We start from the raw sequence: 22,790 nt of genomic DNA on the forward strand, positions 1-22,790 counted from the left end.
TTTTTTTAGAAAGGGTGTAGCTTATAGGGTAATTAAGCAGATCAGTCTAAAGACACGCCCCTGAGGATCCTGTGAGCATTGGTGTCAAATGTTGGCCGGCTGTTATTCTGCCATACCTTCCCATACATAATGTACATTCAGTTCAGCTGATCATGCATTTATTCTGGATAAGGAGAGCGGAGTAAGTTGCTGCAGGACAACTTTGGTCGTGGATTATTTGAGGTGAAAACAAAAGGATCAGCTATGTGAAAATATTCATCATCCAAACGAAAGTGAATGAACCTCAACCTTGGGATAATGTCTATGGTCACATTTACCTACAGATTGTACAGTATTGGCTGTGATATCTAAATAAGTTTACTTTCCCAACATCACGGGAATGGAGGAATATTTTGCTTAATTTCTTTTACACAATGACAATGTGTCACCCCTCAGCCATCCAAATTGAGACAACCTCTAACCATCTGTTCTACAAACATTGCACCAGATGTAATACTGTGACTTACAGTTATGTCATGGAGGCTAGACGTATGAGAGGATGGGTTTCTCATCTTATTTCCATGCAAATGTGTGTTTGTGAGAAGAAAATTTAGATATAGTAAGGTTATGGGAGAAAAAGGATCCTGATTCCATGTCATCTGGGCACACAGACATGTAAATTTTGTAAATTTTGCAAAACCAAAATCAACATGGGACATCTCTCCGCTCTAAGGGCTTCACAAGTCTATAGAGGTCTCTGGATGTTCAGTTTTTGGTCAACCTTAAATTCATTTTTCAATTTTAATCTGTCTCGCATTTCCACAAATTCCTCTAGTTTTACCTTTCAATTTAATTACCCTAGATTTGACCTAAAATTTGATTTGCATTGTAAATGAAATGAGAGTAATCTGCATGTTCATGTTTGCATATGTATAAGTTCTGAGCTGCCTAAACATAGCATAGAGGGCATGTTCTACCTATATGTTTTATCCAATTAATTAAGGGAATATTGAGCCCTGGGGACGTTGCAGACATATTTGTCGGAAAATGTTGAAGAGGCAATTATTTGTTATTCGTGTTTTACTGTGGGACATGTCTTTTGGATGGACACAATTTTATTGATTAGTTGCCTGACTACACTGTGTGCAGAATTATTAGGCAAGTTGTATTTTAGCAGATTATGCTTATTACTAGATGGTGGCCTGACTCTAACGTATCGGGTATTCTAGAATATGTAGGTAGTATATAGCACAGGCTACGTACTATATTTCACAGTGACGTAGTATATAACACAACCGACGTAGTATATAACATAGCTACGTAGTATATAACAGAGCTACGTAGTATGTAACACAGCGTAAATAGTATATAGCAGAGCTATGTAGTATATAACACAGCCACGCAGTATATAACATAGCCACGTAGTGTATTGCACAGGTATGTAGTATATTGGTCAGCCACGTAGTATATTTTAGAGCTATGTAGTATATTGCACAGCCACGTAGTATATAACACAGTCGCGTAGTGTATTGCACAGATACGTAGTGTATTGCAGAGCTATGTAGTATATTGTTCAGTGACGTAGTATATAGCAGAGCAACGTAGAATATAACATAGCCACAGTATATTGCACAGCCACGTAGTATATAAAAGAGCCACGTAGTATATTGCACAGTCAAAGTAGTATATAACAGAACCGACACAGCCACATAGTATATTGCACAGCTACGTAGTATGTGACAAAGAGAACATAGTATATTGCACAGCCACGTAGTATATTGGACAGTCACGTTATATATTGCACAGTCATGCTGTATAGTGCCCAGCTACATAGTATATAGCACAGAGATGTAGTATATAACAGAGCCCACACAGTATGTAACACAGCCCACGTAGCCCATATAGCAATGTGAGCACTATGTGCGTGGTTAAAAAAGACTTAAAATACAAAATAAACATATACTCACCTTCCGAAGGCCCCTTGAAGTCCTGGCGCCTGTGTGCGGTGCACGCGGCAGCTTCTGGTCCCAGGGTTGGTATGAGTGCAGGACCTGTGATGACGTCGCGGTCACATGACCGTGACGTCATGGCAGGTCCTTCTCGCATAGCATCCTTGGCACCGGAACCTGCCGCTTGCACTGCCGAGGACAGCGGACGACGTCGCAGGGTGAGAATACCTTTATTTTTTTATTATTATTATTTGTAGCATTAGATCTTTTTACTATTGATGCTGCATACGCAGCATCAATAGTAAAAAGTTGGTCACACAGGTTTAATAGCTGCGTTAATGGAGTGCGTTACACCGCGGACTGTTAAAGCTGGCATTAACCCTGTGTGAGCGCTCAGTGCTGACTGCAGGGCAGTAAAGCAGCGGCGATTTCGCTGCCACACTATGGCCGTCGCTGATTGGTCGTGGCAATAGTCGTGGGCGTTTTGCCACGACCAATCAGCGACTTGGATTTCCATGACAGACAGAGGCTGCGACCAATGAATATCCGTGACAGACAGAAGGACAGACAGAAAGACGGAAGTGACCCTTAGACAATTATATAGTAGATTGACCAACAACTATGTTCTCAATCAACCCAAAAGACTCATAAATATCAAAGCTTAATATTTTTGGAAGTTGGAGTGGGGATTTTTTTTCAGATTTGGCTATCTTAGGAGGATATCTGTTTGTGCAGGTAACTATTACTGTGCAGAATTATTAGGCAACTTAATAAAAACCAAATATATTCCCATCTCACTTGTTTATTTTCACCAGGTAAACCAATATAACTGCACAAAATTTAGAAATAAACATTTCTGACATGCAAAAACAAAACCCAAAAAAATTAGTGACCAATGTAGCCACCTTTTTTTATGATGACACTCAGCAGCCTCCATCCATAGATTCTGTCAGTTGCTTGATCTGTTTACAATCAACATTGCGTGCAGCAGCCACCACAGCCTCCCAGACACTGTTCCGAGAGGTGTACTGTTTTCCCTCCCTGTAAATCTCACATTTTATGAGGGACCACAGGTTCTCTCTGGGGTTCAGATCAGGTGAACAAGGGGGCCATGTCATTATTTTTTCTTCATTGAGACCTTTACTGGCCAGCTACGCTGTGGAGTAGTTGGAGGCATGTGATGGAGCATTGTCCTGCATGAAAATCATGTTTGTCTTGAGCGATACCGACTTCTTCCTGTACCACTGCTTGAATAAATTGTCTTCCAGAAGCTGGCAGTAGGTCTGGGAGTTGTGCTTCACTTCATCCTCAACCCAAAAAGGTCCCACAAGTTCATCTTTGATGATACCAGCCCATACCAGTACCCCACCTCCACCTTGCAGGCGTCTGAGTCGGAGTGGAGCTCTCTGTCCTTTAGTGATCCAGCCTCTGGCCCATCCATCTGGCCCATCAAGAGTCACTCTCATTTCATCAGTCCATAAAACCTTTGAAAAGTCAGTCTTAAGATATTTCTTGGCCCAGTCTTGACATTTTATCTTATGATTCTTGTTCAAAGGTGGTCGTTTTTCAGCCTTCCTTACCTTGGCCATGTCCCTGAGTATTGCACACCTTGTGCTTTTTGTTACTCCAGTAAAGTTGCAGCTCTGAAATATGGCAAAACTGGTGGCAAATGGTATCTTAGCAGCTTCATGCTTGATTTTCCTCAATTCATGGGCAGTTATTTTGCACCTTTTTTGCCCAACACACTTCTTGCGACCCTGTTGGCTATTTGCCACGAAACGCTTGATTGTTCGGTGATCACACTTCAAAAGTTTGGCAATTTATTATTATTATTATTATTATTATTATTTATTTATATAGCACCATTAAAGGGCCACTGTCACCCCCCCTCCCCCAGCCGTTATAAACTAAAAGAGCCACCTTGTGCAGCAGTAATGCTGCAGTCTAACAAGGTGGCTCTTTTAGTTTTTGATTCATTTATTACCTCAATAAAGCGTTTTAAAAATTGGCCACACATACCAGATATTGTACCAGGAGGCGGTCCGAATCGTCCTCTATCAATCTTCCAACTGCCGTCACTCTTCTCTTCAGGGCCGATGGTACCTGCCCCCTTCGCGTTGTTGCTTCTTAAATCCGGCGCCTGCGCTGTGCGTGCCTGCCTGGGGCCTGCGCAGTGTTCTTTGTCAGTCACATCTCAGATGCCGGGTGCCTGACTGCACCCTGTTACTGAATCCCCGCCCCGCACTGTGTTATTCATTATGCACAGTGCGGGGCTGGGGTTCCTGGGAAGGCGGGGGAGCGTCAGAGATGGGAGAGCGTCCGAGACGGGGGAGCGCCTGAACAGCGCAGTGCGCATGCCCAGGAATGCCAGCCCCGCACTGTGCATAATGAATAACACAGTGCGGGGCGGGGATTCAGTAACAGGGCGGCCGCACTGTCCGCACAGGCGCAGTCAGGCACCCGGCATCTGAGATGTGACTGACAAAGAACACTGCGCAGGCCCCAGGCAGGCACGCACAGCGCAGGCGCCGGATTTAAGAAGCAACAACGCGAAGGGGGCGGGTACCATCGGCCCTGAAGAGAAGAGTGACGGCAGTTGGGGGATTCATACAGGACGCTTCGGACCGCCTCCTGGTACAATATCTGGTATGTGTGGCCAATTTTTAAAACGCTTTATTGAGGTAATAAATTAATCAAAAACTAAAAGAGCCACCTTGTTAGACTGCAGCATTACTGCTGCACAAGGTGGCTCTTTTAGTTTATAACGGCTGGAGGGGGTGACAGTGGCCCTTTAATTCCATGGTGCTGTTCATGTGAAAAGGGGTTACATACAGGGTTATAGATATCGTTAACAGTAAACAAATTTACAATGACAGACTGGTACAGAGGGGAGAGGACCCTGTCCTTGCGGACTTACATTCTTCTGGATAATGGGGAAGAGACAGGAGGTCGGTGTGCTGCAGCACTGGTGGTGGTGAGGCGGCAGCTCTGGTGGTGGTAAGGCGGCAGCTCGGGTGGTTGGTGAGAGGCAGCTTGGGTGGTTGGTGAGGCGGCAGCTCTGGCGGTGGTGACGCGGCAGCTCGGGTGGTTGGTGACGTGGCAGCAGCTCAGGTGAGTGGTGGTGCGGCAGCTCTGGTGGTTGGTGAGGCGGTAGCTTGGGTGGTTGGTGAGGCGGCAGAATGGTTATTGCAGGCTGTAGGCTTTCCTGAAGAGATGGGTTTTCAGGTTCTGTCTGAAGGATCCGAGGGTGGTGGATAATCGGACGTGTTGAGGCGTGGAATTCCAGAGGATGGGGGATATTCGGGAGAAATCTTGGAGGCGGTTGTGTGAGGAACGAATAAGTGTGGAGGAGAGTAGGAGGTCTTAGGAAGATCGAAGATTACGTGAGGGAAGATAGTGGGAGATTAGTTCAGACATATAGGAAGGGGACAGGTTGGCTTTGTAGATCAGTGTTAGTAGTCTGAACTGGATTCGTTGGGGAATTGGGAGCCAGTGGAGGGATTTGCAGAGGGGAGAAGCAGAGGAGTAGCGAGGAGAGAGGTGGATTAGTCGAGCAGCAGAGTTGAGGACAGACTGGAGTGGTGCAAGGGAGTTAGCGGGGAGGCCACAGAGGAGGGTGTTGCAGTAATCGAGGCGGGAGATGATGAGGGCATGCACAAGAGTTTTAGTAGATTGTGGGCTGAGGAAGGGACGGATTCTGGCAATATTTTTTAGTTGGAGGCGACAGGAGGTGGCAAGAATGCTGCATCCCTCTGCAAGACAGCTCACAATTTTGGACTTTTCAGAGCCAGTCAAATCTCTCTTCTGACCCATTTTGCCAAAGGAAAGGAAGTTGCCTAATAATTAAGCACACCTTATATAGGGTTTTGATGTCATTAGACAACACCCCTCCTCATTACAGAGATGCACATCAACTGATTTACTTAATTGGTAGTTGGCTCTCAAGCCTGAACAGCTTGGAGTAGGACAACATGTTTAAAAAGTATCATGTGATCAAAATACAACTTGTCTAATAATTCTGAACTCAGTGTACATCTAAGTTTGCAAAGAACAGACATAATCAGTGCAAAATTATGGTTCCTTTGGCCTACCAGGGAAAATTATTAAGAGCCTAACCGTTTCATTGGTTCCTTATCGCCCCCAAATAAACATGGTTTTGGAGCTTTGGATATTTTAATTAACCTAGGGTCTTTATTTGAGTCATACAAAAGAAGGTCGCACAAGCCATCAGATCTAGTGATTCAGAGGGACAACCCCCCATCAGGCTGCCACGAGAGGTGGTGAGTTCTCCTTTAATGGAAGTCTTCAAACAGAGGCTGGACAGACATCTGTCAGAGATGGTTTAGTGAATCCTACATTGAGCAGGGCTTCAGACATGATGACCCTGGAGCTCCCTTCCAACTCTAACATTCTAGGGTTCCATGATCGGTGTAGATCATTTACATATCATTGTAAATTTCCTTGGTATTTTTGAATACAGAAGATGAATAAAAGTAAACTCTATTTGTGAAGCAACTAATAACAAATAGACCCTAGAGATTGTCACCTCTGGAGATGGTTGTCTTCTTCTGAACCTTTGAGGACCATCATTGTGGTAGAACCTGGTCCTATTGGATGATTCTCTAGTCCTGTACGTAATAGAGCAAATGGAGAGATAAGTGTACTGTAAATACATAAAATCCAACATAGATTGAATATACATCTGAAGATTTTTTTTTATTTTTCTAGGCTATCTAGGCAGACCTAGATAACAACTCCTTGGAGATATCGGGCCGAGCCACTTAAAAATTCCTTTTAAGATGCAAGTTAATTGGGACTTTTAAGCAGTGTAAATTAATTCCTTGTTAATGCTATCTTGGGATTTACAGTGACACAACACTTCTATAACCTTTTTTTTTCTCCTCACAGTGCTGGTATTGGTATCGGTTTTTATGGAAACAGTGAAACAAATGATGGCGTATATCAAGTGACCTACTCTCTGATGAATGCCAACCACACGTTGGCCTCCATTGACTCGTTGGTGAGTTTTTCAGATATCATGTATGATATGCATCACCTAAATGTTATCTTTTTTTCATAGGTTGTCCATTATGACAAAGACAAGACATGGTCCACTTTTAGGTCTCCATAAAATGAGCCTAGGGGGGCTTGCCTTGAAATTTCCTTAAAGGGTTTGTCTGAGACTTTAACATTGATGGCCTTTTCTTAGGAAAGGTCATCAATGTCTAATCAGTGGGGGTGCAACACTAATCAGCTGTCCCACAGCAGTTACGGAGTTGGGTAGCACAGCTCCGTTGAATATATAGTGGCTGCGGCCGGGTACTGCACATCCGCCTCCTATTCTAATCAATAGAGGGAGTGCAGTACCCGGCTGCGGCCACTATTCTGTTGATGGAGTCGTTCCAGCCACCACTGACACTGGGAACAGCTGATTTGTTGGGGTGCCGGGTGTCGCACTTCCAACTGATCAGACATCGATGACCTATCCTATGGATAGCCCATCAATGTTAAAGTCCTTTTAAGGAAATTTCAAGGAAAACCTCACCTAGGGCCACCTACAAAGTTAATTCACAGCTTAAGAAAGGTTACAATTTATTAAAGGGGTTTTCCAGTTTCCAGAAAACCTTTGACCCCAGATATAGTTTCCACTGTCAGTTATTGTCTGCAGAACTGCCATAGTTTTGCCAATCTGAGCTCAAGTAGATGACACAAGCCGCTCAGAGCCGCCGAGTGGCTGCAGCGCTATCAACATGACATCAACACCGCAGACAACAAAGATACCGGGAGCAGCGGCAGAGACTCGATGTTGGACCGGGAGAGTGAAAAAAAGCACAATAATTTGGTTTTTAAATGGGGTTTTCTGAAACTGTAAAAAAAGCCACGTTTCTGCACTGTACTGTGCCTTCATCAGACCTTCAATGTTCAATTTCTTTACTTCCATGTTAATATGGGATTGATAGCATCCCGTTGGGTAAAGTCCGATGCACGGGTTCATAGAGGGCTATGGGGACTGTCTGTCTGATATGAGACACCACTGCAAAACACAGCGAGAGCTTCCTAAAAAAGTGGCCAACAATGCATCCAAAACTGGTTTACCTGCTGTATTTGTTTTTGGAGACACAGTTGGCCACAGTGTCATGAAGGAACTTTGGGTTTCTTATCTCCGGCCTTACTAATCTATATGTATGACCCATCTTTAAGCTTATGTAGCAGCAATGGCCAAGGACAGGAACTACAACAGAAAGTAAAGAACTTCACAAGTGACGAAGAAGGTCCGTGTAGGATTGAAGGAACTTCAAAGGAGGCTCAATCCACTTAATTCTTCAGAGTCGCTGATACTTTTGAAGTATCTTAAAGAATTCGACTTAGCACAAGTGAGTTAAGCTCTGACCTGTATCTGGGACCTAGAAGTTGACCTAAGTGGTCATATAGGTAATCCTGGGATTGTTTTTGATAGAACTTCTATACTAAGAAAACAAGAAAACCTTCAAAGATGGATTTCTTTGATCTCGTAATTCCTCAACATCTAACATTCTTAGCGGCTCTATCACTGAAAATAACTGGCTCTTCCTTACCGGCAACTTTCTCTCAAGAAGTCAATCAAGTTTGCTGGAAGATGTCTTGTGGCATCATATAGGAGTGCAATTGTTAGATCACAGGTTGGGTCACAGGTCAGTAAGTTCGTATCCACCCACAGCTAGGTTTTCCTACAGATTCATATCCTAACTTTTTACCTTGGCCAAGGAAGAATTACTCTTTGGCATCTAGAACCTGAACTTCTTGTTCCCAGATTTAGACAACTCCTTTAAGAACAGTCTAGCTGAGCTCAGTTTGTAAGAACTTGACTGACATATAGAGGCATCACAATCATGGTCACCACGACTGGAACAATGCCGACGCCAACGCTTCTTTCACCTAGATGCGTGTCCTTGGATGCTCACTCTGTTGAACTGTATTACGGCACTGGAATACTCACTGCCGGCCAATCAGAAGCCAGCAGCAAATGCCGGTGCTGCCTGTGCCAGCACACTGAAGTCAGCTACCGGTTACCGCATTGGCTTTAGAGGAAGATGCCGCATGTCGTGGGAGCTGGAGAAGATAAGAATAAACATTTATTTATTTTTAAAATGTACTTGAGAAGAACAGAATGGCCCTGGATGGGGAGCATTATACCATGAGGGAGGACATTTTACCAGGAAGAGGCCATTATACGAGGAAGGGGCCCTGAATGGGTGACATTATACCGAGAAGGGGCGCAGGATGGGGGACATTATACAATGGTGAGTGACATTATACCTGGAAGGGGCCCAGAATGGGGGACATTATACCAGAAAGGGGGTCTGGATAAAAGGCATTATACCAGGAAGGGGCCCAAGATGTGGGACATTATACTAGGATGAGGGACATTATACCAGGATGGGACCCAGGATGGGGGGCATTATAACAGTAAGGGGCCCAGTATGTGGAACATTGTACCAAGATAGGGACATTATACCAGGAAGGGGCCCAAGATGGGGACATTATACAAGGAAGGGGCTCAGGATGGGCACATTATACAAGGAAGGGGGCTCAGGATGGGGGATATTATACTTGAAGGGGCCCAGGAAGTAAGGCATGTATGTCCTTGGATGCTCATTCAGTTGAACTGTATTACGACACTGCAATACTCACTGCCGGCCAATCAGAAGCCAGCAGCAAAGGTCGGTACTGCCTGTGCCAGCACACCGAAGTCAGCTACCGGCTTCCGCATTGGCTATAGAGGACTCTGCATGTCGTGGGGTCGTGGGAGAAGATAAGAATAAACATTTATTTATGTTTACAATGTACTGGATAACAACGGAATGGCCCTGGGGGACATAATACAATGATGAGGGACATTATACCTGGAAGTGGCCCGGAATGGGGGACATTATACCAGAAAGGGGCCCTGGATGAAAGGCATTATACCAGGAAGGGGCCCAAGATATAGGACATTATACTAGGGTGAGGTACATTATACCAGGAAGGGGCATTGGATAGGGGACATTATACCGGGAAGGGACCCAGGATGGGGGCATTATACAAGGATGGGGATCAGATGGGCGATATTATACTTGAAAGGGCCCAGGATGGAAGGCATTATACCAGGAAGGTGCCCAGTATGTGGAACATTATACTGGAAAGGGACCCAGGATTGGGGGCATTATACCAGTAAAGGGCCCAGGATGTGGAACATTGTACCAAGATAGGGAATATTAGACCAGGGAGGAGCCCAAGATGGAGACATTATACCAGGAAGAGGTCCAGAATGGGGGATATTATACAAGGAAGGGGCTCAGGATGGGGGACATTATACTTAGAAGGGGCCCAGGATAGAAGGCATTATACCAGGAAGGAGCCCAGTATGTGGGACATTATAGCAGGAAGGTGCTCAGGATGAGCACATTAATCCAGGAAGGGGTCCTGAATGGGGGGACATTATGCAAGGAAGAGGCCCAGGATTGGGGACATTGTTATAGCTTGGTGCCCATGGTGGTGGGCATTATTACTGGAAGGGGCCTTGGATAGGGGACATTATACCGAAAAGGGTCCCAGGATGGGGGGCATTACACCAGTAAGGGGCCCAGGATGTGGAACATTGTACCAAGATAGGGAACATTATACCAGGAAGGGGCCCAAGATGGGGTCATCATACCAGGAAGGGGCCCAAGATGGGGTCATTATACCAGGAAGAGGTCCAGGATGGGGACATTATATAATAAAGGAGCTCAGGATGGAGACCACTATACTTGGAAGAGGGCCAGGATTGGGGACATTGATATAGCATGGTGCCCATGATGGGGGCATTATTACTGGAAGGGGCCCCGGATGGGTACATTACAGCAGGAAAGGTTCAGGATGGAGGAGATTAATACAGGAAAGAGCCAGGATGGAGGACATTACTATATGTAGGGTGAACACATATGTCTTTATAGGATATAGAACGCTACAACGGCCCATACTTCTGACCAACATGCAGGTGGGGGACTAGATCCAAATTTTCCACCCTGGCCCATCATCACAGCCAACAAACTCCTTTGAGATACCTTGGAGAGCCAATTGTGAGCTGGACCGTATCATCAGCCAAAGTCTGACCTCACTAATGCCCTTGTATCTCGAATCGCGAGTAGAGCTTTAAAGGGAATTGTAAAAATAAGCAGATTGCTTGGTGGAGGTTGCTAGTAACCCACAAGTTAAGTCCTTTCCTACTTAACCTACACAACAGACTTATTGCTGCATTTTTTTTGGTAATCCCAATATGTTCCTCCAGATGTGAGCTATCTATAGCTTTTTAATCTAGGGATTCCATTCTCATCCTTTTCTTTATTTTTAAGTGTCAGTATTTGGTGGGTCCATTTTAACCCCTAGAACGTCTACTACACATGTAGAAAGCGTCCTCCTCGGCTGCCGAGCTCCTGCCTCCTCTAATATCCCAAGGGGGTTAGTTGTCACAATGCATCGCAGCAGCGAGTCATTCATGCGGAACCGTGTTGGCTCATTGTGTATCCTAAGCCGCTGGCAAAAAGAAAAAAACGAAATGCTCTGCTATGCCTGGTGATGAGTATATGAAGGGGGCCACTTTAGGGTTTGCTTTCTGTACTACTGATGTGGACCTCTGTAGCCAGTGGCGTAACTACAAAGTTATGGGCCCCGGTGCGAACTTCCAAATGGGGCCCCCCCCCGCCATAAAATTCAATGTAACCCCCATAGAATACAATGCAGCCCCCCTCATAGTATAATGCAGCCCCTCCATACAGGGGCAGTGAGAAAGACACGAGCAAATGGTGACTAGGGGGCAGGGGAGAGGGCACAAGTGTGCAAGGAAGACAGGCACAAGGGGACACATGGGGGCTAGGAGGCAGGGGAGAAGGTTACAAGGGGACTAGTGGGCAAGGGAGACTGACACAAGGGGACAATGGAGACTGACACAAGGGGCACACGGGGACAAGTGGGCAAGGGAGACTGACACAAAGGGCACACGGGGACTAGTGGACAAGGGAGACTGGCACACGGGGACACAGGGACTAGTGGGCAAGGGAGACTGATACAAGGGGACTAGTGGGCAATGGAGACTGACACAAGGGGACACACGGGGACAAGGGACAAGCACAAGGGGACAAGGGAGACAGGCACAAGGGGACAATGGAGACTGACACAAGGGGCACACGGGGACAAGTGGGCAAGGGAGACTGGCACACGGGGACACACGGGGACAAGGGACAAGCACAAGGGGACAAGGGAGACAGGCACAAGGGGACACACAGGGACTAGTGGGCAAGAGACTGACACAAGGGATACAAGCACAAGGGGACACACAGGGACAAGTGGGAAAGGGAGACTGACACACAGGGACAAGTGGGAAAGGGAGACTGACACACAGGGACTAGTGGGCGAAGGAGACTGACACAAGCACAAGGGGACAAAGGAGACAGGCACATGGGGACACACAGGGACTAATGGGCAAGGGAGACTGGCACATGGGGACACAAGCATAAGGGAGACAGGCTCAAGGGGACACACGGCCCCCTGACCTGCCAGAGCCGCTTGCAGCTGTGACCGTGGTAGTTACGCCGCTGCCTCACACACACTCATACTACAGATATCACACACACACTACAGATATCACACACACACACACACATCATACTACAGATATCTCACACACACACACACACACACACACACATCAGTTATCACACACACACTACAGATATCACACATACACACATACTACAGATATCACACACACACTACAGATATCACACACACATACATCATATTACAGATATCACACACATACTACAGTTATCACACACACACTACAGATATCACACACACACAGACATACTACAGATATCACACACATACTACAGTTATCACACACACTACAGATATCACACACACACTACAGATATCACACACACATACATCATATTACAGATATCACACACATACTACAGTTATCACACACACACTACAGATATCACACACACACAGACATACTACAGATATCACACACATACTACAGTTATCACACACACTACAGATATCACACACACACATACTACAGATATCACACACACACAAACACACACACCAGAGATACCAGCTCATATACACAACTCACAATCTCCTCTCTGGTACAGGGGTGGCTGATGTAAACCGGCTGCAGCTCCTCAGCTTCTCCTGACTAAAGCGGCTCTGTCCCGCACCTCCCCCCTGCTCTCGCCTTCTGTCCCGGGGTTATTTTGGCTTTCTCTTAAATACGATCTCATTCAGAGGTACATGAGATGTATGAGGGGGGAAAAAACAGATTGAGAAGCTGTCTCATCGTGATGACTGGAGCTGCTTCCTGTCTCTCACGTGCCCCGGCTGCCCCCTTCCCCTAGATACGCCTCGGACTGTTGTTGTGCAGGAGGAATCTCCTGCACTGCAATATGGTGTTGGGTGCCAGCACAGCCCGCACAGTGGTCTATCCAGCACAGCCCGCACAGTGGTCTATCCAGCACAGCCCGCATAGTGGTCTATCCAGCACAGCCCGCACAGTGGTATATACAGCACAGCCCGCATCTCTCGCCCCCCCGAGAATGCCCCCACAGTCCAGTAAAAAAACAAAAAAACACTCTCCTTACCTTTCCTCTTGCCAGCGTTGCTTCCTGCTCCGATCTCAGGCTCGGCTGCAGTCTGCCCGGGACACAGCAGGTGCGCGATGATATGACGTCATCGCGCACCTGCAGTGTCAGAGGCAGAGCGGGGAATGATGGGAGAGGGAGCGTCTGTAGACGCTCTCTCCTCCGTCATTGCATTCAACTGTACCGGCGTCATAGACGCCGGTATAGTTGAATGTGACGGCAGGGGGGGTGAGTCGGCGGCGGCGGGGGGAGGCGGATCGAGCGGCCCATGACTGGCACCGGCTCTTCTGGCATTTGCCAGAAGTGCCCGATGGCCAGTCCGGCCCTGCTCTGACCTGCCGGCCCCGGGCCCCTGGCAGTGGCGACCGCTGCAACCGCGGTAGTTACGCCCCTGTCCATACTGTACAATGGCCACACATAGTGCTCCATACTGTACAATTGGCCACACATGATATTGCCTACAGTATAATGGCCACACATAGTTACTCCTACACACGCGGCTGAGCTCCGTACACATTGCACATGCGGCTCCCCTCCGTACACCTCGTACACACCCGGCTCCGCTCCATATACCTCGTACACACATGGCTCCGCTCCGTACACCTCGTACACACACGGCTATGCTCCGTACACCTCGTACACACACGGCTCCGCCTTGTACACCTCGTACACACACGGCTCCGCTCCGTACACCTCGTACACACCCGGCTCCGCCTTGTACACCTCATACACACCCGGCTCCGCTCCGTACACCTCATACACACCCAGCTCTGCCTTGTACACCTCATACACACCCAGCTCCGCCTTGTACACCTCATACACACACTGCTCCGCTCTGTACACCTCATACACACACGGCTCCGCTCACCTCATACACACACAGCTCCGCTCCGTACACCTCATACACACACAGCTCCGCTCCGTACACCTCATACACACACGGCTCCGCTCCGTACACCTCATACACACACGGCTCCGCTCCGTACACCTCATACACACACGGCTCCGCTCCGTACACCTCATACACACACTGCTCTGCTACATCCACACAAACCCCTCCTGACCTCACACAAAAGCTTACCCTCCTCCAGCATGATGACAACCAGCACTGCACTACTGTCCTGCACTACACGGAAGCCCTTGATCATGTGACTCCGACTCCTCCCCTCCTGTGACCTCATCACAGGTCCTGTGCGCACAGAGCAGCTGCAGCTATAGTAGTGGTGTGCGGCTCTCTGCGGTGGAGGGGCTCTGCTGCCGTGACAAGTGCAGTCCCACCCGTGATCGCGCATGCACTGAGAGAGTGCACGCGCACCAGGGCCTGTAAAGAAGGTTTATTTAAAGGGCCGGCGGCCCATTTTGTAGCTCAGAGTTCTTAGGGGCCCCTAAGCACTGCGGGCCCCGTCGCAATTGCGACCCCTGCGACCGCGGTAGTTACGCCCCTGTCTGTAGCCCTAGCGCCTCAGGTGTTCTCAGGACTTAGACACAGTAACAGGTTGACTTGTCAGTCCCACATCTTCTTGAAGAACATTGCGGCCTGAAATTAGGGGTTGTCCCCCTTTTTTTTCCTTTTACTTGGCTAAGAACTATTTTTGTTATTGTGGGGGTTTTTTTACAATTTTTACACTGTTTACCTACTATAGCCTCCATGTTGTGTTGTCTATTGCTGTCTTCAAAATTAAATAATAATAATAATAATAATTAAAAAAACAATGTTCCCCAGAGGTGGACAATCCCCATGTGCAGGTTGTGAATGTTAAGGTTTATGCTACAGGTTCCCCAAATCCATTGCTAAAAAGTGATTAGGAGGAAATATTGGGGGTGTATAGAGATGGCTTTACTGCTCTCCAATATAAAGGAATCTAAAAGAAAAACCTACCAAGTAGAAAATTGTTTGTGGCTTTTCCAAGTTTATATGTAATGCTTCACTTCTCCTGCGGGGGAGCTGCAGGGAAATTAATCACTTGTCACAAGGATTTCCCACACTTTACAGCTGCTCACTGGAGGTCCAGAGTGGCAAGATATCACAATTAAATCACAGGTACAGAAACATGTAGGACTATTTTCTGCTTGTAATTCTTCCCATAACAAGTTTTTGGTGAGTTTTTGGCGCAGCTTCTTATAGTTTTAGCAAAGTGGATGGGATTTATAGAAATCTCCTGCCCACTGTGATATTTTTTTGCACAGCGTAAGCTGACCTGAGGAGCGTGTTTCGAAATGAAAGTATGACAATGTCCTTTGCGGGTACGCAGAGTTTTCTGTTCGGAATTTCCCCATAGACGTGCGTTAGATACGGATAATCCGTAGGTAAAAACCGCATGTAATCTGCAACATCAAAACCTCACCCAATACTCACTGTGAGACCGTAGCCTCAGGGTAGGTGCACACACTTTGTATTTGAAACAAATTTTTCTACTGCTAAGTGTCGACAGGAAAAAAAATGGAGTAAAATACCTGCTTTTTGGGTGCGTTTTTTTGGGTGCGTTTTTGATGGGGTTTTTTTACTTGCTTTTTGTTCCCAGTCATTTGCATGGATTAAAAATTCTGTGAAACAATGAAAGAATTGACATGCTGCAGATGTGAAAAAATGCTTTAAAAGGTTCAAACCTGTAAGGAAATAATAGGCATGAGATTTCAGAAATGTCATTCATTTTGCTGGTACATTAAAGCATGCTGAAAAAAACGCGGCATGTGAACATGTCGTTACAGTTTTACATATAGATCCGATGGGCCCTGGGTCAAAATTTGGACCTGGGCCACCAGCTGCCTGTTAGACAGATGTATAAGCCCTTGTAGCATTCCAGATCCTATAAAGATATATGTTTGCCCCTCCCACATGTAATAATGTCCCCTATCCTGTAATAATCTCCCTGATACCAGGTCCCTTCCTGATATAATGTCCCCTATCCTGGCCCCTTCCTGTAATAATGTCCTCCATCCTGGCCCCTTTCCTGTAATAGTGAACTCCATCCTGGCCCCTTCCTGTAGTAATGTCCTCCATCCTGGATCCTTTTTGTAGTAATGTCCTCCATCCTGGCCCCTTCCTGTAATAATGTCCTCCATCCTGGCTCCTTCCTGCAATAATGTACTCCATCCTGGCCCCTTCCTATAGTAATGTCCTCCATCCTGGCGCCTTCCTGTAGTAATGTCCTCATCCTGGCCCCTTCCTGTAATAATGTCCTCCATCCTGGCCCCTTTCCTGTAATAGTGAACTCCATCCTGGCCCCTTCCTGTAGTAATGTCCTCCATCCTGGATCCTTTTTGTAGTAATGTCCTCCATCCTGGCCCCTTCCTGTAATAGTGAACTCCATCCTGGCCCCTTCCTGTAGTAATGTCCTCCATCCTGGATCCTTTTTGTAGTAATGTCCTCCATCCTGGCCCCTTCCTGTAATAATGTCCTCCATCCTGGCTCCTTCCTGCAATAATGTACTCCATCCTGGCCCCTTCCTATAGTAATGTCCTCCATCCTGGCGCCTTCCTGTAGTAATGTCCTCATCCTGGCCCCTTCCTGTAATAATGTCCTCCATCCTGGCCCCTTTCCTGTAATAGTGAACTCCATCCTGGCCCCTTCCTGTAGTAATGTCCTCCATCCTGGATCCTTTTTGTAGTAATGTCCTCCATCCTGGCCCCTTCCTGTAATAATGTCCTCCATCCTGGCTCCTTCCTGCAATAATGTACTCCATCCTGGCCCCTTCCTGTAATAATGTCCTCCATTCTGGCCCCTACCTATAATAATGTCCTCAATCCTGGCCCCTTTCTTTAATAATGTCCTACATCCTGGCCCTTCCTGTAATAATTTCCTCCATCCTGGCCCCTTCCTGTAATAATGTTCTCCATCCTGGCCCCTTCCTATAGTAATGTCCTCCATCCTGGCCCCTTCCTATAGTAATGTCCTCCATCCTGACCCCTTCCTGTAATAATGGCCTCCATCCTGGCCCCTTCCTGTAGCAATGTCCTCCATCCTGGCCCTTTCCTGTAATGTCCTCCATTCTGGCCCCTACCTGTAATAATGTCCTCCATCCTGGCCCCTTCCCGTAATAATGTCCTCCATCCTGGCCCTTCCTGTAATAATTTCCTCCATCCTGGTCCCTTCCTGTAATAATGTCCTCCATCCTGGCCCCTTTCTTTAATAAGGTTCTCCATCCTGGTCCCTTCCTATAGTAATGTCCTCCGTCCTGGCCCCTTCCTATAGTAATGTCCTCCATCCTGACCCCTTCCTGTAATAATGTCCTCTGTCCTGGCTCCTTCCTGCAATGATGTACTCCATCCTGGCCCCTTCCTATAGTAATGTCCTCCATCCTGGCCCCTTTCTGTAGTAATGTCCTCCATCCTGGTCCCTTCCTGTAATAATGTCCTCCATTCTGGCCCCTACCTGTACTAATGTCCTCAATCCTGCCCCCTTTAATAATTTCCTCCATCCTGACCCCTTCCCGTAATAATGTCCTCCATCCTGGCCCCTTCCTATAGTAATGTCCTCCATCCAGGCACCTTCCTATAGTAATGTCCTCCATCCTGGCCCCTTCCTGTAGTAATGTCCTCCATCCTGGCCCTTCCTGTAATAATTTCCTCCATCCTGGTCCCTTCCTGTAATAATGTCCCAAATTCTGGCCCCTTTCTGAAATAATATCCTCCATCCTGCCCCTTCCTGTAATAATGTCCTCCATTCTGGCCCCTACCTGTACTAATGTCCTCAATCCTGCCCCCTTTCTTTAATAATGTCCTCCATCCTGGCCCTTCCTGTAATAATTTCCTCCATCCTGGCCCCTTCCCGTAATAATGTCCTCCATCCTGGCCCCTTCCTATAGTAATGTCCTCCATCCAGGCACCTTCCTATAGTAATGTCCTCCATCCTGGCCCCTTCCTGTAGTAATGTCCTCCATCCTGGCCCTTCCTGTAATAATTTCCTCCATCCTGGGACCTTCCTGTAATAATGTCCCAAATTCTGGCCCCTTTCTGAAATAATATTCTCCATCCTGCCCCTTCCTGTAGTAATGTCCTCCATCCTGGCCCCTTCCTGTAGTAATGTCCTCCATCCAGGTATAATGTCCCACATTTTAAGCACCTTCTTGGTATAATATCCTACATCCAGGTATAATGTCCCCCGTCCTGAGTCCCTTCCAGGGATAATGTCCTGGGCCTTTTTTTTTGTGTACTTTCCCCTATCCTGTTATCTTGTCCTCGGACAAACATTGAGCTGAAATTGGTGCCTCGCTCATCCAGCATGGGCCCAGTTGCGGTCAGATTCTCTACGACCACAATCGATATGCCTCTCTGTGCAACTGATAGAACATGTTTTATTTGGCAACTCTAATTTCTCAGTTTTAAGATCTCTGCTTGCCATCAATGAATAGTAACATTTTTTCCATTCACATGCACAGTAACAGTATTAGGGCTAACGCTTCCAGAAGCAGGAAATCTGGGAAGTGTTTTATTGTCAGGATGCAGAGATCTTAAAAACTGTGAAAAATTAAATAAAGTGTAGATCAGAAAAACTTTTGTAGAAATCTGATGATTTCATAACTGACTGTGAAAGTTCCAGAGCCGTAAAGTGAAGTTTCTGGACCATGATGGAAAAAAATCTGCAAGTCTTTTTTTGTGGCACCTACACCATTGGGCTTCGCCGAGCAGCGAGGCCCCATTAGCACCGCAGCCCCGTTAGCACCGCTACCTGTGCACCAGCCCCCATAGTTACACTGCTACCTGTGCACCGGCCCCATAGTTACACTGCTACCTGTGCACCGGCCCCATAGTTACACTGCTACCTGTGCACCGGCCCCCATAGTTACACTGCTACCTGTGCACCGGCCCCATAGTTGCACTGCTACCTGTGCACCAGCCCCCATAGTTGCACCGCTACCTGTGCACCGGCCCCCATAGTTGCACTGCTACCTGTGCACCGGCCCCCATAGTTACACTGCTACCTGTGCACCAGCCCCCATAGTTGCACTGCTACCTGTGCACCGACCCCATAGTTGCACTGCTACCTGTGCACCGGCCTCCATATTTGCACTGCTACTTGTGCACCGGCCTCCATAGTTGCACTGCTACCTGTGCACCGGCCTCCATAGTTACACTGCTACCTGTGCACCGGCCCCATAGTTGCACTGCCACCTGTGCACCGGCCCCCATAGTTGCACTGCTACCTGTGCACCGGCCCCCATAGTTGCACTGCCACCTGTGCACCGGCCCCCATAGTTGCACTGCTACCTGTGCACCGGCCCCCATAGTTGCACTGCTACCTGTGCACCGGCCCCATAGTTGCACTGCTACCTGTGTACCGGCCCCCATAGTTGCACTGCTACCTGTGCACCGGCCCCCATAGTTGCACTGCTACCTGTGCACCGGCCCCATAGTTGCACTGCTACCTGTGCACCAGCCCCCATAGTTGCACTGCTACCTGTGCACCGGCCCCCATAGTTGCACTGCTACCTGTGCACCGGCCCCATAGTTGCACTGCTACCTGTGCACCGGCCCCATAGTTGCACTGCTACCTGTGCACCGGCCCCCATAGTTGCACTGCTACCTGTGCACCGGCCCCATAGTTGCACTGCTACCTGTGCACCGGCCCCATAGTTACACTGCTACCTGTGCACCGGCCCCATAGTTGCACTGCTACCTGTGCACCGGCCCCATAGTTACACTGCTACCTGTGCACCGGCCCCCATAGTTGCACTGCTACCTGTGCACTGGCCTCCATAGTTACACTGCTACCTGTGCACCGGCCCCATAGTTGCACTGCTACCTGTGCACCGGCCCCCATAGTTGCACTGCTACCTGTGCACTGGCCTCCATAGTTGCACTGCTACCTGTGCACCGGCCCCCATAGTTGCACTGCTACCTGTGCACCGGCCCCCATAGTTGCACTGCTACCTGTGCACCGGCCCCATAGTTGCACTGCTACCTGTGCACTGGCCTCCATAGTTGCACTGCTACCTGTGCACCGGCCCCATAGTTACACTGCTACCTGTGCACCGGCCCCCATAGTTGCACTGCTACCTGTGCACTGGCCTCCATAGTTACACTGCTACCTGTGCACCGGCCCCATAGTTGCACTGCTACCTGTGCACCGGCCCCCATAGTTGCACTGCTACCTGTGCACCGGCCCCCATAGTTGCACTGCTACCTGTGCACCGGCCCCCATAGTTGCACTGCTACCTGTGCACCGGCCCCCATAGTTGCACTGCTACCTGTGCACCAGCCCCATAGTTGCACTGCTACCTGTGCACCAGCCCCATAGTTGCACTGCTACCTGTGCACCGGCCCCCATAGTTGCACTGCTACCTGTGCACCGGCCCCCATAGTTGCACTGCTACCTGTGCACCGGCCCCCATAGTTGCACTGCTACCTGTGCACCAGCCCCATAGTTGCACTGCTACCTGTGCACCGGCCCCCATAGTTGCACTGCTACCTGTGCACCAGCCCCATAGTTGCACTGCTACCTGTGCACCGGCCCCCATAGTTGCACTGCTACCTGTGCACCGGCCCCCATAGTTGCACTGCTACATGTGTACCGGCCCCCATAGTTGCACTGCTACATGTGTACCGGCCCCCATAGTTGCACTGCTACCTGTGCACCGGCCCCCATAGTTGCACTGCTACCTGTGCACCGGCCCCCATAGTTGCACTGCTACCTGTGCACCGGCCCCCATAGTTGCACTGCTACATGTGTACCGGCCCCCATAGTTGCACTGCTACCTGTGCACCGGCCCCCATAGTTGCACTGCTACCTGTGCACCGGCCCCCATAGTTGCACTGCTACCTGTGCACCGGCCCCCATAGTTGCACACATGTGCAGACACAATTAGACTATTTCTAGATTATCAGACAGACATGTTGCCTCAGGGTTGTTCACACTGTAATGTTGCCCACCCGCCATCGTAACCATTGCATCACATTTTAGCAGTCCTTCTGTCGTTAAGCCATACTTAGGAAGCAAGAGGTTAAGACTGGGCGTAGGATTAGCACATTGCAAGCTGCTCACCGTCTTTAACTCTCCATCGTAAATCAGTATTGAAGATTTCATGACATTTCAGGAGGAGGAGTCAGTGTTTGGCTAATATCAGCCACATAGACATATGTGCAGCACATTATTGGATGTAGAAAAGCTAAAGGTGCAGCAGAAATAAGGACAATGTTACATAAATGCTACATGGTCACTTCCGCAAACTTTGCATCAAACAATAGTAAAAGTAACGAAGAAACTTTGTAATATATTGCAAAGTATACTCGTCTTCCTTCACATTTGAGCCTTTTTCTTCTCCACCCACCACCTGAACTCATTATTCACTTTAAAAGGGGGGGGAAGGAGGAGGAGCGGTGTGAGTGAAAGCTGATACCTTCAAGTATGTGTTTTATCTCCCCTAGTACTGTATTCCCATTAACACTTCTCAGTACAGGATTCACAGTTACACTTTCAGTGCTGGATTCACAGTTACACTTCTCAGTAGAGTATTCACAGAGTATTCACAGTTACACCTCTTAGTGCAGGATTCACAGTTACACTTCTCAGCACTGGATTCACAGTTACACTTCTCAGTACTGGATTTACAGCTACATTTCTTAGTACTGGATTCACAGTTGCATTTCTCAGTACTGGATTCAGAGTTACACTTCTCAGTAGAGGATTTACAGATACACTTCTCAGTACTGGATTCACAGTTACACTTCTCAGTAGAGGATTCACAGTTAAACTTGTCAGTAGAGGATTCACAGTTACACTTTTCAGTACTATATTCACAGTTACACTTCCAGTACTGTATTCACAGTTACACTTCTCAGTAGAAGATTCACAATTACACTTCTCAATACAGGATTCACAGTTAAACTTCTCAATACAGGATTCACAGTAACACTCCTCAGTAGAGGATTCACAGTTACACTTCTCAGTACAAGATTCGAAGGGTCTAGATGAGGATCTACCCAGCTTGGGTTCAATTACATGTACTGAAGATCTTGCCAAAAATTGGCCACACTGCTTGCTCTTTTGTTTGCACATTGGAGATTAAGAAATATATTGATATGCTAAAATGTTATGGACTGAAAGATAGTTGTTACATTTATGGAAATTTTTTTCAGATATGCTAAAAATGCCTAATAGTTGCTGGTCCCATCTTGCAGAAACTGTAAATGGAGAGGTGTCCAACTCAGCTTTTTTTGGAACTTCCTAAGAAATGAAAGCGAGAAGATGAGCATTCAACGCCACCTATACCAT

The 22,790-nt window shown here is 47.6% G+C and overlaps 1 protein-coding gene across 2 annotated transcripts in view; it reads left to right on the top strand.

Moving 5' to 3' along the window:
• TTYH1 (tweety family member 1) overlaps positions 1-22,790 on the top strand; it is a 193,793-nt gene that overhangs the window by 125,869 nt on the left and 45,134 nt on the right. For both annotated transcript variants that reach the window (XM_077259616.1, XM_077259618.1), the window contains exon 3: positions 6,837-6,948. In XM_077259616.1, the coding sequence (XP_077115731.1) occupies positions 6,837-6,948 (112 nt within the window). The remainder of the gene's footprint in view (positions 1-6,836; positions 6,949-22,790) is intronic.

This window comes from Ranitomeya variabilis, chromosome 4 (assembly GCF_051348905.1).
Source record: "Ranitomeya variabilis isolate aRanVar5 chromosome 4, aRanVar5.hap1, whole genome shotgun sequence".
In the NCBI taxonomy this organism is placed as follows: Eukaryota; Metazoa; Chordata; class Amphibia; order Anura; family Dendrobatidae; genus Ranitomeya; species Ranitomeya variabilis.